The sequence below is a fragment of the Talaromyces amestolkiae genome, assembly GCF_001896365.1.
Source record: "Talaromyces amestolkiae strain CIB chromosome Unknown scaffold15.1, whole genome shotgun sequence".
NCBI classification, from domain to species: Eukaryota; Fungi; Ascomycota; class Eurotiomycetes; order Eurotiales; family Trichocomaceae; genus Talaromyces; species Talaromyces amestolkiae.
Window position 1 is genome coordinate 822,786 of NW_024468051.1, and position 14,366 is coordinate 837,151.

General features: G+C 45.8%; 5 protein-coding genes across 5 annotated transcripts; 3 read left to right on the forward strand and 2 right to left on the reverse strand.

Moving 5' to 3' along the window:
- Nucleotides 1-1,367: 1,367 nt before the first annotated feature.
- Nucleotides 1,368-4,501, forward strand: BHQ10_007496 (uncharacterized protein; the record flags this gene model as incomplete). The annotated part of the gene is made up of 8 exons (XM_040880197.1): nucleotides 1,368-1,381; nucleotides 1,793-1,903; nucleotides 1,967-2,180; nucleotides 2,234-2,522; nucleotides 2,578-2,729; nucleotides 2,793-3,373; nucleotides 3,431-4,061; nucleotides 4,124-4,501. The coding sequence occupies 8 exons, from the start codon at nucleotides 1,368-1,370 to the stop codon at nucleotides 4,499-4,501; spliced, it is 2,370 nt and encodes a 789-aa protein (XP_040735999.1).
- Nucleotides 4,502-5,261: 760 nt separating this feature from the next.
- BHQ10_007497 (uncharacterized protein) lies at nucleotides 5,262-7,579 on the forward strand (the record flags this gene model as incomplete). The annotated part of the gene is made up of 2 exons (XM_040880198.1): nucleotides 5,262-5,840; nucleotides 5,918-7,579. 2 exons carry the CDS (start codon nucleotides 5,262-5,264, stop codon nucleotides 7,577-7,579), a joined length of 2,241 nt encoding a protein of 746 aa, XP_040736000.1.
- Nucleotides 7,580-8,091: 512 nt separating this feature from the next.
- Nucleotides 8,092-8,751, reverse strand: BHQ10_007498 (uncharacterized protein; the record flags this gene model as incomplete). The annotated part of the gene is made up of 1 exon (XM_040880199.1): nucleotides 8,092-8,751. One exon carries the CDS (start codon nucleotides 8,749-8,751, stop codon nucleotides 8,092-8,094), a length of 660 nt encoding a protein of 219 aa, XP_040736001.1.
- Nucleotides 8,752-9,304: 553 nt separating this feature from the next.
- BHQ10_007499 (uncharacterized protein) lies at nucleotides 9,305-10,987 on the reverse strand (the record flags this gene model as incomplete). Its single annotated transcript, XM_040880200.1, has 2 exons — nucleotides 9,305-9,934; nucleotides 9,992-10,987. The coding sequence occupies 2 exons, from the start codon at nucleotides 10,985-10,987 to the stop codon at nucleotides 9,305-9,307; spliced, it is 1,626 nt and encodes a 541-aa protein (XP_040736002.1).
- A 1,559-nt stretch (nucleotides 10,988-12,546) lies between these two features.
- Nucleotides 12,547-13,971, forward strand: BHQ10_007500 (uncharacterized protein; the record flags this gene model as incomplete). Its single annotated transcript, XM_040880203.1, has 1 exon — nucleotides 12,547-13,971. The coding sequence occupies one exon, from the start codon at nucleotides 12,547-12,549 to the stop codon at nucleotides 13,969-13,971; it is 1,425 nt and encodes a 474-aa protein (XP_040736003.1).
- Nucleotides 13,972-14,366: the final 395 nt, after the last annotated feature.

The following is a 14,366-nucleotide window of genomic DNA, read 5'->3' on the forward strand; positions in this document are numbered from 1 at the left end:
AGATACCCCTGCGCAAGCAGTGGGTTCATGAAGAGAGCGTGAGGAGGTTGGATCGATGCCTTTCCCATTCCAAATGATTATATTTTCAAGCTTACTAACTTTCGTTATAACCCTAGGACAATTGTTATACTATTAATAATCGATCTCCTCCTAGAGGGTCTTCTGGAGCAACAAAGAGTAAAAAATCGCCCTATATGCGGTGCCGGGTTCGACAACATTCCACTTCCAGCATCTAGAGATTTATGGGAAGCAGATACAAATTTCGCCTGGCGAAATGAGTATGAAAAGTACTTGTCCCAGCGTAAAGCAAATAAGAATTTGACGATAGGAGATTTGATGGATTTAACTGAAGGTGGTTCTTTAAAAACACTGTTGGAGACGGATCCAAGATTTGATCTCGTACCAGATGCTTATGCCTGGTGTGAGAGCCTGGATTCGCTTGGTTCTCTTCTCTGGATGTCCATTCCGTTCCAACAGAGACGGACACGGCCTGGTATGAGTGAGGTGTGGTAGGCATACTTGAGTTGTTATTTCTGGGGAGGATAGCTATTCTCTACCTTCAGCCGAGGGTAATTTGGAGCGTGTAATGGATGCAGATCCTCGACGAAATCAAGAACGAGGATCTTTAGATTTTTTTATGGCAACCTAGCAAATTATTGCTGAGGCCAATCATGCTGCATCGTCAGTTGGACTTTAGTGAAATATCCAGGTTCATTGCCAAACCTTATTCAACGCACCGTTGCAAGGATGCCGATGTAATTAAGGCTCGTCCACACGGCTTCCAGATCAATGTATGAATTTCACCTGCGGGGAAGCACGTAATGTCGTAATGGTCGAGCCTCGACTTGACGAAATATGAAGCACCTCGGGTTTCTTTATACCGATGTCATTCGCAGAACCTTTGTCGTTCAAGCGGTCCCGATAAGGGTACCCGAGATCATCGCCAGGTCCAACAAGTAATATCCGTATCACAAAAATCACGAAGTATAGACTTCTAACCATGAAATTCAGTCATTTATTCTCGGTTTGGTTATTTGTTGTAAATGATTCCGTATTCCAGTCTGTCGGGAGTTTTCTAGCAAAATAAAACGACTTTTGAATAATATTTTGAAGCATTCGCTATTGTGGTGATTGCTTTTAGTAGATCTCTGGTATTTCATGGGTGATTTGTGTGTGTAATGATCCGGTCTTTCTGTGACGAGACACTTTAAACCACACAATAAGGTTCGCGTTAAGCTTAAATCTTACCTCCAGCAGCTACCTCCACATAAATTTCCCGACGAGCCGATACCCCGGATTCCTCCACGACCCGATTCTTATACTTTTCCTCCACATGTTTCCGATCATTCCTGAGTCTTTAATGGGACATGGCGTGGGGACCGTGAGTCGACCAAAGCTTTTCATAAGCTTATAGATAGGGATGTATTTCCGTTTGTCTAGCCCTTCATTGTCATGTAGAGTCGTAGTCCTATTCTGCAAGGGAATTGGGGCTTTTGCTAAGGGTAGCAATGTTTGATACCCTATTTTCAGGCCTTTTTATTGCCTTAATCGGCATCGTTGATGCCGCTTCTCCGTCTGCATCAGGGGTTCCCTGGCCTCCATTGCCCAGTCCAGAGCCATATTCGGCAACAAATGGGAAAGCTTGTTTTGAGCCAGTATCAATCAGTTCAGGATTAACAAGCAATACAACAAACATTACATCTTCCCGACTAACATTCAATGCTGTCGGTGATATTTTTACAAGTCAGTTATATGACTACCAAGCAATTGAATGATGAATCCTGCTGACTAGTGGTTCCGGACCAGTCGATTATGGAGTGGCCGTGGCGGGAAAGGCAACATTTGAGGTTCTAGCCCTGGAAGAATATGCTCAAATTGAAGTTAAATACAGCGAAGCGTATAAGTGAGCTTGAATTCTTTCCACAAATTCATGTCACGAATGGAATACTCACTAACGTCAATTCAGTGGCTTGGAAAATCCCCAAGGAGATGGACCATTTGCGTTCGCAAACGCATTGGCAGCTACTTTCCGAGTGGAGACCTTTAACATCACTGAACCTGGAAATTTTACAGGATATTTTATTCAGGGCTCACAGCGCTGGCAGTCTGTCAAGCTGGTCAAAGGCTCCGGGCTGACACTCGGAAACCCTGCTTTCATTTCAAGCATAGACACCACTCCGGTAAGGCGTAAATTGCAGTTTAGTGCATAACATTGACTAATTCTATCTGCTAGGTTGCTGCCCAGGATGGATACTTTGCTTCTAGCAATTCCATGTACACAGATATCTGGGCACTTGGACCGCGGACCAATCAGATGACGTGCTTCGCTCCTGGGACACAAACTGCAACATGGGATATCACCGAAAATGGAGCATATATCCGCGGACAAAAGCCGGCATCTACGGCTAAGATAGTTAACCTGAGCAATTACACATTGACTTTTGAGGCTATGATAGACTATGGCGGTACTGGATGGCGTGTGGACACGGAGATCGATGCAATCCAGGCCACCGGACCGATATGTATGCACAATTTCATAATTGTTATTATCCTCTTCGCTGACATTGTTTCTCATAGTTGTTCTCACTAGTGAATATCCTGACGGATCTTTCGCGAACATTGACCGGTCACTAGCCCCCCCAAATACCCTTGTACTGGGTCGCGGCTGGTCTCTGCAGAATCAGACCAGTTTACCGGGTTATGTTCTTGACAAATTTCCCTTGAAAGTTGTAGGTAACTTTCAACTCTGCTTTATACTTTTCGTGATTTTGATACTAATCTATACCTGACAGAACGTTACAGAAAAGGTGTGGCATAAAATCGAAACAGTTTCGCACGGCGACGATACATACACAGTCTTCTTGAACCATGAAGAGATAGCACACTTCAACATTAGTTCCTATGGCATTGGGGATCCAAATCCGTATATCCCTGGAGGAGCCAATAAAGGCTTTGCCTTTGGACCATGGCAGGACCAGGCAACGTATATTCGCAACGTTACCGTTACCAGTAACAATGGTGAAGTTCTCTACACACAACCGATGACATCTGCAGACGCTTTAATTGAGTACGGAGTGCAAACCAACACCGATTATGTTCAGTCGGACTCTGGAAAACGTGATCGTTTCTCTTGGATGGGCGATCGACTAATATCATCGCGCGCGACTTTAGTCTCGACAGCAGATGGAAGATGTGTATGGGGTCCAACACAGCAAACTTTGAGTAGGCAAGCTACTTCAGGCCAAATTCCGGCTAATACGCTCTTCAGCCCCCTTGATACTGTGGGCACCCTAATCCGGACTATTAATGTTGATCCTCTTGTAGCGGATTATGAATTTGATGTTCTTATGACCATATACAACTATTGGTTCAGGTGAGTTGTTGGCTGCAACCTGGCTTGTTCTTGATTTAGCCTGCTAAAAGACCACAGATCTGGAAACGACACTTTTCTTCGCAATAACTGGAATACTATGACAGCAACTCTGAGCTATGCTGTTACTAGAACACTAGATGACGGAACCCAACTATATGGCGCACCTAATGGTGCAAACGGGCTCCCTTTGTCAGGAGAGAAGGGCCAGGCATTGGGCCCAGGTAATACTGTATCTTTGATTCTCGGCCTCGAAAAGATGGCTGAAATGGCCGAACATCTCAATGATAGTTTTGCTGCTGATAAGTACCGTACCCAAGCCCAATTATCACGACAAGCAATTGATCAGCTTCTGTGGAACTCTACTGGTGGTTATTACTCTGGCTCGCTAGACACCAGTGGCTATGATGCCATGGATATAGCGCAAGTCTTGTTGGGTGAAATTGGAACAGCAGCGCGCCGTAAACAGTTCCTCGGCAAATTAGATGCCCTGAAATTACCAGCAGGTTATTCGAATGGTACACGTTTTGTGGGCACACCAGCTGTCGTCAACCCCTACTATATGAGCTTTCTTTTGGAGGGTTTGGCAATGGCTAACGAAACGGCTCTTGCCCAAGGCCTTTTGGATGATACATGGAGCCCCATGGTGCGCAGAGATGTCAACTTTACGGGAGCACTCTGGGAATATGTGGTAAGTTTTGTCATTTTTATTGTCCAGTGTATGATGTGTTTGCTTATGATTGAATATCACAGAGTCCCAACGGGTCGTATCCTGGCTTGGATTTATTCACTGGACAGAGTCATTATTGGGGAGGATATTCCACTGCTTTTTTGACAGAGTATGCTCTGGGTATCCGACCCAGCGCTGTAGGATACAGTCAATTCGTATTTGCGCCATTGCCAAGCTTCAACGTTGAATGGGTCCAAGGACGAGTACCGACACCTCATGGTCTTATCTACGCTAACTGGGGTTACGGCTCAAACGGAAAGATTATTATGGATATCAAGGCACCTCAGGGAACAAAGGCTACTATTGTCCCTCCTTTTCCTGGAAAATGGACTTGTCAAGGAAGATCCGGACAAGGAGGCAATGTTACCATTACGGGAAATGCACGGCTGTTTGAGGTATAGAAACTTTCAATTCGATTGCACATGTGGGTATTGAATGCATCCTGGGTTTTGGCTCGAGCTCTAAAAACCTGATTGACTACCTTAAATAAGCGATCTAGATTGACGGTTTATGGAGAAAGACAACTTATCCTTTGATGTATAGATTAGTATCCCTATCTTAAAACGTTGTGTCCTTAGCCTTCTTTCTATTTCAACGAGTCAACATACTTGCACTGACATTAGTCTGGAGAGTGGCCGTTCCCCAGGAGGCACGTGAAATCCGTACCTAGCGTACTTACGACTATCACGAGTCGTAAATCATGTAGCTCTTTCTCAAAAGTAGACATGAAAGATTTGACTCTTCGTAGATCGGATTCGCATTCCAGGCTAGAAATTGTTTTTACGAAACGTCCATCGGCTGTAATTATGAAATTTTCAGCTTTGGGAGTCATCTAGCCACTTCTTTCAGAGAGGCATTGTTGTGTCTTAAACCGCGTCAACTATTGTGTTGGGGTTGCTTCAGACATTATTTCTAGCAGAAAATGGTAATTAAATTTCATTTTCGCAATTTTATTAGAATTCGGTTCAAATTTTGTTTGATGGTTGGCTGCCGTGGCCCTTAGGTCTGAAGTTGGGGTTTTCAATGTTCTCGGAGGGCGCATCCGCGGAAGAGCATCGGTGAAAAATAAGAACCATAGCTGCGAAATGGAAATTCTGAACTTATCTTGCATACAAGGTAAGACCATCAAGGCTCGGGTCTTTTTTAGCCATAAAATTGATCATGAGAAACCAAGTTCTCTTCAACCCGGCCGCAAAATCATGGGTGGCTCCCGCCACCCAAGGGCGCGACGTGATCAAAACATTCCACGAACAACTGCCGGGTGCACAGCCAACGAAGCTGCTATCCTTGGGTGCACTCGCCAAGGAGCTGGGCTTGAAGTCTATCTATCTGAAAGACGAGAGTACTAGATACGGACTGCCAGCTTTCAAGATCCTCGGGGCTTCATGGGGAGCATACCGTGCCCTTGCGCGCGAGGTTAGTCTCCCCATGGATGCTGGCATTGAGGCTCTCAGGGAAGCCTTGCGCACCCATCCACCTACCCTTTTCACAGCCACCGATGGAAATCATGGCCGCGCCGTGGCTCGTATTGCCTCTATTCTCGGCGTTCCAGTCGAGGTTCATGTTCCAATGAGTATTCATGCCTCAGCCGTCGAGAAGATTGAGGCGGAAGGAGCGAAGGTCATTATTTCTACCGAAGACTACGACGAAACGGTTAAAATTGCCCATCGTGCTGCTCAGGATGCTGGAGGGATTCTGGTTCAGGATTTTGCTTTTGATGGGTACGACGAAATCCCGCAGGTCAGTTGTTCCGCATAAAGATCCTTCCCTCACACCATGATATGGACTTCTAAGAAGCTAATCGTCCTCTATCATAGTGGATTATTGAAGGCTACCTGACAATGATGCGTGAGATTGATGAGCAATTGCCAGAGAATGTTGAGCCTGACCTTGTGATCACACCAGTGGGAGTAGGGAGCCTTGCCCAATCCGTTGTATCACACTTTAAGACAGCCGCCGCATCAACGACAATCTTGGCTGTCGAACCCGATACCGCAGCTTGCTTCTATCATAGCACCCAGCAAGGCAAAATTGTCCACATTCACACATCTCCTACCATCATGTCTGGCCTGGAATGCGGAACCGTGTCTACACTCGCTTGGCCAATGCTCAAATCAGGAATTGACGCCACACTTACTATCTCAGACTATGAGGCTCATACGGCTTCACTGGAATTACAAGCCTTAGGCGTTGATGCTGGTCCATGCGGTTCCGCTTCTCTTGCTGCACTACACCGGTTGACTGCTGCAGACAGAAAGCAACTAGGACTAAATGGAGAATCGGTGGTGGTTCTCTTATGCACAGAAGGCAACAGAGATTACAATGTCCCTAAAAGCGTTTTTCCATCTGATCCATTGTCGTTGACGCAAGCTCTAGTCCAGATCGATTCTGCTAATCCTTTGTTGGGATCAATCCCGGGACCAGGAGAGACCGAGATTGCTCGCTACATCAAGGCCTGGCTGGAGCACCGCGGAATAGAGACTCACTGGATTGAGCCAAAAAAGGACAGACCGTCCATTATTGGTATTGTCCGTGGTTCTGGCGGAGGCAAGAGCCTCATGCTGAATGGACACATTGATACAGTCACCTGCCTCAGCTACAAGGGCGATCCTTTGAGTGGTGAGATCAAGGATGGGAAGCTATACGGACGTGGATCAGGAGATATGAAAGGGGGCGTTGCTGCTGCTTTGATGACACTGGCTAACGCAAAGACGCTTGGTCTCCGTGGAGACGTTATCTTCACGGGTGTTGCTGATGAAGAGGCGACTAGCATTGGCACAGAAGATGTTTTAGCGGCTGGCTGGAGAGCCGATGCAGCTATTGTGAATGAGCCGACTAATCTAGACATTGTCTATGGCCATAAAGGCTTTGTCTGGCTTGAAGTTGACATCTATGGTGTTGCTGCTCATGGTTCGCGCTACGATCTCGGTGTGGATGCTATCACGAAGGCAGGATACTTTTTGGTAGCGCTAGATAAGTATGCCAAAAAAATTCAGAAGGACGACGGTACTGGCTTTCGTCCTAGCGTTCACGCCTCCATCATTAAGGGCGGTGAGGAGGCATCGTCGTACCCGGACTGCTGTACAGTGACTGTGGAGCGCCGGACGTTAAAAGGAGAAACTCCCGATAGCGTCAAACACGAGATTCATGAGCTGCTCTCCGGCATTGCTTCGGAAGACACGGGTTTTAAGTATGATGTAAGAGCTACTTTTGATCGTTCATCTTATGAGATATCGCTCGATCATCCTTTCATGGCTCTTGTCCAACAGACTGTGGAATCGGTCGTGGGAAAAAAGCCAGCACTCACTAGAGAGAATTATTGGACTGATTGTGCCCTGATTGGGGATGTTGGCATCCCTGTTCTCCTCTTGGGACCTCACGGTGAAGGTCTTCACAGCATGGAAGAATTTGCTAATATTGAATCCCTGGAACAAACAACGCAAGTGTTGACAAGCATTGCGAAAGAGTTTTGTAAATAGATTTTAGTATACTACATGGTTCATTTATCTATCTGTACTGAGTATGTCGCGTACGTATCCTTCAATCCAAACTTGCAATCAGCCCACTTCGAAAAATTGATTTTTTCTTTGCCTGTTCCCCCTAATAAAGGCCTATGTACCTAGTAGTACAATTCAATTCATAAATTGCCGTAGACAGCGCTTGACAAGTACATATTTCATTTGAGGGCTTCCAAAGCTACGTGAGATCAGTGCCTACCGGTCGCGGCATGATTGCAATTGCGATTCAGGAATCAATTGTGAGCAGTTTGATTGTTTTTCCCCCGTCTATATTGTCTATTCTAAGCTGAAAGTTGAATAAATAAATGAAGTCTAATCACATGCAATCATTTACGGTCATACATTGTCATCCAAGGATTCTTCAAGACTTTCAACTAGGCGAATGTCCTTATTTGAAGTTCAAAAGGTATCTGTCAAGTTCTGGGTTTATTTTTAAGAGGCACAACCGTGGTTTGCAAGGTATGGGAATGAATTTAAAGCATTCCAGCAACAGCAACAACAGCCGCTGCAGCCATACTACCAACGCCAATTGCCATATTGCCCGTTGGAAGTGGTGCAGCGACAAGGCCAGCGGCGCCGCTCGACGTATGAGTAGCTGAAAGATTGTTCAGCTTCTCAACACCGCCCGTAATCAAGAGTTGTTCATAGGTAATTCGGCTAGAAGGTATGGTCGTGGTGGTGGTGATCGTAATGGCGGAACTTTGGCCTTGGGCTCCGAAGCTGACCGTACCCGTCGCAGTGCAAGTCGCGGCTTKCGTACTAGAAATAATATTGCAGGCCACGGCGGCTGTAATTGTCCCGCTGTTTCCTTCTATATCAGTTTGAGTGACGATATCGGCGATCAATGTCGATGGGCCTTGGGTCAAGGTAACTGGTTTGGTTCCAATAACACAACTTGTGTTATTCAAGCAGTTCAGCGCAATCGTGGTGGCAGTTGAGTCGACTCCAACGATGCTGCCAGCCACACCAGAGACTGGAATTGTGATGGTCCCGACGCCGAAAATTGGGATATGAGTGCCGCTAGAAGTCGAGCCTGATGAAACTGCGCTCGTGGTCATTGACTGCTCTGAAGTGCTTTGGCCTTGCGCGGTGGCCGCCATTAATACAGCTAAAAGAGTGGGAAACCGCATCATGACTGTTCTGACTATGCAAGACTGTCCGGAGTTCTGCGGAAAGTATAAATAAAGAAGATGTAACGATTAAAATGGATGCAGAAGAGATGTTTGAATAAAGATACTCGTATTGCGAATTAGAAATTGCGGTCGCTTTTCTTATATACTTTCACCTTCCAAGTTTTCCACGGTTGTGATGATTTCATACCTCATCTCTTGTTCGCTAATGGAATACCCACTGGTACGTAGCACTGCCTGCGATCGACACTCTGTTCCGACGAAGAACTGTTTCGTAAATGTTCCAGAACAACTGACATTGAACGACCTGTAACACTCAAATGAGGCTGTGCTGCAACAAGGAATTAGGTAAGAAGAACAGGAGAAAATGTCTTGGAATGAGTGGATGGTCTCCGGGCGCTAGCTCTGTCATACATAAGTACTTGAAACCCCTGTCCTGCCACCGCCTTCCCACGTGATCAACACACAGCCCTAGCCCTAGCCCTAAGGCACCTTCCACCTGTTCTCGTCGTATATCATTCATGATCATCGTCCGTCAGAACTTTCATATCCGGTCCTAAATAACCTCACTCCGGCCCATTCGCTCTCGAAGCTTCTTGGCTTTCTGGATCTCCAAGGACATCTTGACCGGCGGAACGCCTTTAGTCTCAAAAACGGCATCAATCTCTTCCAGCGAGAGTCCGAATGTCTCGGGGAATATGAGGTATGATAGTCCCAGTTGCACACAATTGTAAACAATGTAGACCACCCAAATCTTATAGCCAAGCTTATTGATCCCAACGCCGATACCATATGTTTGCACTGCTCCAGCTGCGCCTTGAATTAGGCCATACAAGCCCATTCCTTTGGCGCGCAGGGCAAGGGATAGAATCTCGACGGGATACAGGTTGTGCATTGTGGCAATAAGCAAAGAGGAGAACGTCTGGAACATGAAGATCCAAAAGATAGTCAATCCAGCTGCTGCATGGCTGGGTACCAAAGAGTACCGCCAGGATGTGATTGTTGCAGCAGTTTGAAAGATGATGATACTTATCAGTCCCGAGAATATCAGCGTTCGTCGGCGTATTTTGTCCACCAAAAATGATCCCACTGCCGTAAAGACAAAATATGTCGCTGTTGTTCCAAGTGAGATGCCAAGTTGAGGCATTTTTCCATCGATACCGACAGTTTCCAACGCAGGGACCATCTAAATTTTCGATGTGTCAGTAGTGCCATCAGGATAAATTTCACGGGACATACGAACATAATAGCTAATGATACCTCCACCGTTCCACTGCTGAAAGACGGAGTAAAGAACCAAGACAAGTAGACGGTAACGAACAGCCTTTGTGAAGAACACACGGTAGTCCCAGAAGTTGCGGAAGCCAGCTCTTTCATTCTCCAATGACTCTTCCATCTGTTTGATGACGATGCCAACGATAGGCTCATTCACGTCCCCACTTGTCGTATGATACTTAGCAATAACTTGCTTTGCCTTCTCGATCTGGCCACGCATTACGTAGTAACGAGGGCTCTCGGGGGTGAGGAAGAAAATTGTAAGACAGACGATAAGAGGAAACAATGCTTCAAGCAGAAATGGTACGCGCCATGACCAATTGCCTGGGATGTTCGCCAAACCGAGCATTACTCCGCCCATCACCAGACTTCCAACTTGGAAACATGCGCCAAATATGCCGACCAAACGACCTCGAAGATGAACAGGCGCTATCTCGCCCATGTATTGAGAACTAGACATCATGGCTGATCCGAAGCCCAGAAGAAATCGGCCAGCCATCAACACCTTAATATTAGGAGCACAGCCCTGCAAAACCGCGGCCGCAATGACTATTAGGTTCCCAATAAAGTTGATGCCACGTCGCCCGATAACGTCTGCAAGTGAAAGAAAAGGCGCTCCGGCAATGTTACCCACAGACATCAACGCTGTGATTGTTCCGACAACACCGCCGGAGGTTCCAAAGCCGAAATAGCTGTGAAGTGCTGGGAAAGCATTGATACCGCCAATGACGCCCCAATCAATTCCATAGCCCGCTTGATTACATCCCTGGACAAACATAATCAAACAAAGTCGAAATCCGGCCCAAGACCAGACGTTCAAGGCCTCCTGCGATATCTTCCAGACATCCTCCTCTGTCAAGCGAGCAAGAACTATTTCTTCGACATGGGCTGCGTCGATTTTGTCAAATGGTTCCGGTTCGGCGACATCTGTGACTGCTCGTGCGGATTTATTAGAATCCGCCATTTTGGGCCCGTTATGAACAAATGACCTTTATCTGTATCTCAAATTGTCTTTGGTTTCTTGTCTCGAAGCACGATAAAGACGGTCGGGTAGAAAGAGATCTACACTGAGGATACTTCATTCGCCTTAAGTACATACGTATCATCCCAGTTAATGCAAGGTATGCTAGAAATTGACTCGCCATGTTACACACAAGGATAGCTGTTTTGAAACTTCTGATTGCATGATCCTATTTTATCATGCGGGGTATTCCAAGGCCCTTGATAATTTTGGGGAAAATGTATCCCTGTCTTAGCTGGTTGAATCAGATTCAGACCAAGAAATCTATGTCATTCGAAAACAAGGATATTAATTAAGCATTTCGGATAAATTTTTAAGATCAAGCGCTAACTCCATGCTGCAGTAGACTGGGGTTCCCCGCATATTGAGAACAAATCCAACATGGAGAGAAAGTCTAGGCAATTTATTTTATGCTGTTCTATGCTGGTATCTTCCATTTTAGTGGAAGTTTATGTCGATAGCTCCCTCGTACAAAGACTTTATCCATATGGCTGTCGCGGAGTGTCGGTCGTGTTGCCTATATATAAACGGATTATCTGATAAATCTTCCATCAATCACAACTCATCCTCATATACTTAAAGGCAAAACTCATGATCAATAACACGTTGCTTACTAGTAATATCGTGTTCTTTTTCCAGGATCAATCGATCGGATGTCGAATAAGCTGTGGTACCAGCAGCCAGCCAGGTGCTGGAACGAGGCCCTCCCGGTTGGCAATGGGCGACTGGGAGCTATGATCTATGGGCGGACTAGCACAGAATTGTTGGCATTGAACGAAGACAGTATTTGGTATGGAGGACCCCAGAATCGTACTCCACGAATCTCAGCCGGAGAGTTGGCATTACTCCGAGACCTGATTCGAAAAGAGAAACATGCCGAGGCTGAGAAGCTAGCACGCCAAAGCTTCTTTGCTTCACCAGCTAGTCAGCGTCACTACGAGCCATTAGGGACTGTGTTTATCGAATTCAATGATGATAATCAAAAGCAAATGTCGAATTATCAGAGGTCACTAGATATTGAAAAGAGTATCTGCCATGTGGAGTATGAGTGTGACGGCATTCAAATTCAAAGAGATATCATCGCATCATATCCAGACTCTACTCTGGCTATGCATATTCAGGCATCTGAGCCAATCGAATTCACGGTTCGACTGACTCGTGTCAATGAGCCAGAGTACGAAACAAATGAATTTCTAGATGATGTGACTGTTCAGGGAAATTCCTTGGTTATGCACATAACACCTGGTGGTAAAAATAGTAATCGGGCTTGTTGTGTACTCTCATCAAGATGCATAGACAGCGAAGGATCTGTTACTGCCCATCTGAATAATACACTACATATACGCAGCCAGGATACGTTACTAGTAATTGCTGCGCAAAGTGAGTATCGTTGTAATGACATCGACAAAGTCACGATTACAGATTGCAACAAAGCACTACAGAGACCATGGGACGAACTATTAAGTCGGCATATACAAGATTACAGTCAGCTATACAATCGCATGTCTCTCCATCTAGGTGAGAATGAGCGATCGAATGAGCTTCGGAAGATTCCAACCGACGTGCGACTGAGAGAGTTTCGAGATCTTGGACTGATAAGTCTATATCTCAACTACAGCCGTTACTTACTAATCTCATCTAGCCGAAATGGATATAAGGCTCTACCAGCGACACTGCAAGGGATTTGGAATCCATCTTTCACACCTGCTTGGGGGAGTAAATACACCATCAATATCAACCTTCAAATGAACTATTGGCCTGTCGATGTGTGCAATTTGTCAGAATGCAGTGAGCCATTATTCGCGCTTCTTCGTGGCATGGCCGAACGTGGGGTCAAGACTGCAAAAAGCATGTATAACTGCGGAGGCTGGGCTGCGCATCACAATACAGATATTTGGGCGGATACGGATCCTCAAGATCGGTGGATGCCTGCTACGCTTTGGCCTCTGGGAGGCGCATGGCTGTGTTTCCATATATGGGAACACTTTGAATATACACAAGATAAGGAATTCCTGACCGACATGTTTCCAGTTCTAAGAAGCTGTGTTGAATTTTTGCTAGACTTCTTGATTGAAAGTGCTGACGGCAAATATCTTGTCACAAATCCGTCCCTGTCTCCGGAGAATACATTCTATTCTCCTGGTCGGAAGAACCAAGGAGTGTTCTGTGAGGGCTCCACGATCGACATCCAGATCATAGAAGCTGTATTTACAGCATTTCTGTCCTCCGTCGATACTCTGGATGTAAAGGAGAATGAATTAGTAGGACAAGTAAAGGACACCAAAAGTCGCCTACCTCCAATGCAAATTGGATCATTCGGCCAACTTCAGGAATGGATGTATGACTACGAGGAAGTGGAGCCGGGACACAGGCATACGTCTCATCTCTGGGGCCTACATCCCGGTTCTTCGATCAATCCGATTCAAACACCAGAGCTAGCCAAAGCAGCATCGGTTGTGCTACGTCGCAGGGCTGCTCACGGAGGTGGTCATACTGGATGGAGTCGGGCTTGGCTGATCAATCTTCACGCTCGTTTATCTGAAGCCGATGCGTGCGAAAAGCACATTAGCTTGCTGCTGCAGAATTCCACATTGCCAAATCTCCTAGACAATCATCCACCATTTCAGATTGATGGGAATTTTGGCGCCGGAGCTGGCATCATAGAGATGCTGGTCCAGTCTCATGAAGAGGGTATCATCCGCTTATTACCCGCTTGCCCTAAATCCTGGAGCGAGGGTGCTATTAGTGGCGTACGTGCTCGTGGAGGCTTTGAGTTAGATTTTGAATGGAAAAAGAGTGAGATAATAGGTGATGTTATCATTCGATCGATCTCCGACCGAGCGTGTACTATCTGCTTTCCGAATGGTGGTCTCACGGTCGAGTTTGAAGGCCGAGGCGAGCATCACATTCGACCAGTTCAAATTTGATAATCTACCTTGTGTTTCTTAAAATACCACTACAAGTAATGTTGATGTAGGTATGTCACAAACTTCCTTAAAGAAGGATATGTTCGTCGATGATCATCTAGGCGAAACGTCTAGTTAGATCTAATCACATAGATACAACTTATGATAGCAAACAAACGTACTACGTATTTCGGATTTATACAGGCTATACTTGAATTCCAGGTCACATAATTTAGGCAAAGATTTTTTTTCCAGCAATCAGAGTCTGCAAAAAGATTCTTAAACATTACCCCGCAAGTAGCCACAAGTGGTGAAATTCAATTTTCAAAATCGTGACAAACTTATATCAGAGTTATAGTCCAAGTTTTATGAGATTGAAGCATTGTGAGCTACTCATCCAAAAGGAAACTAGCTTG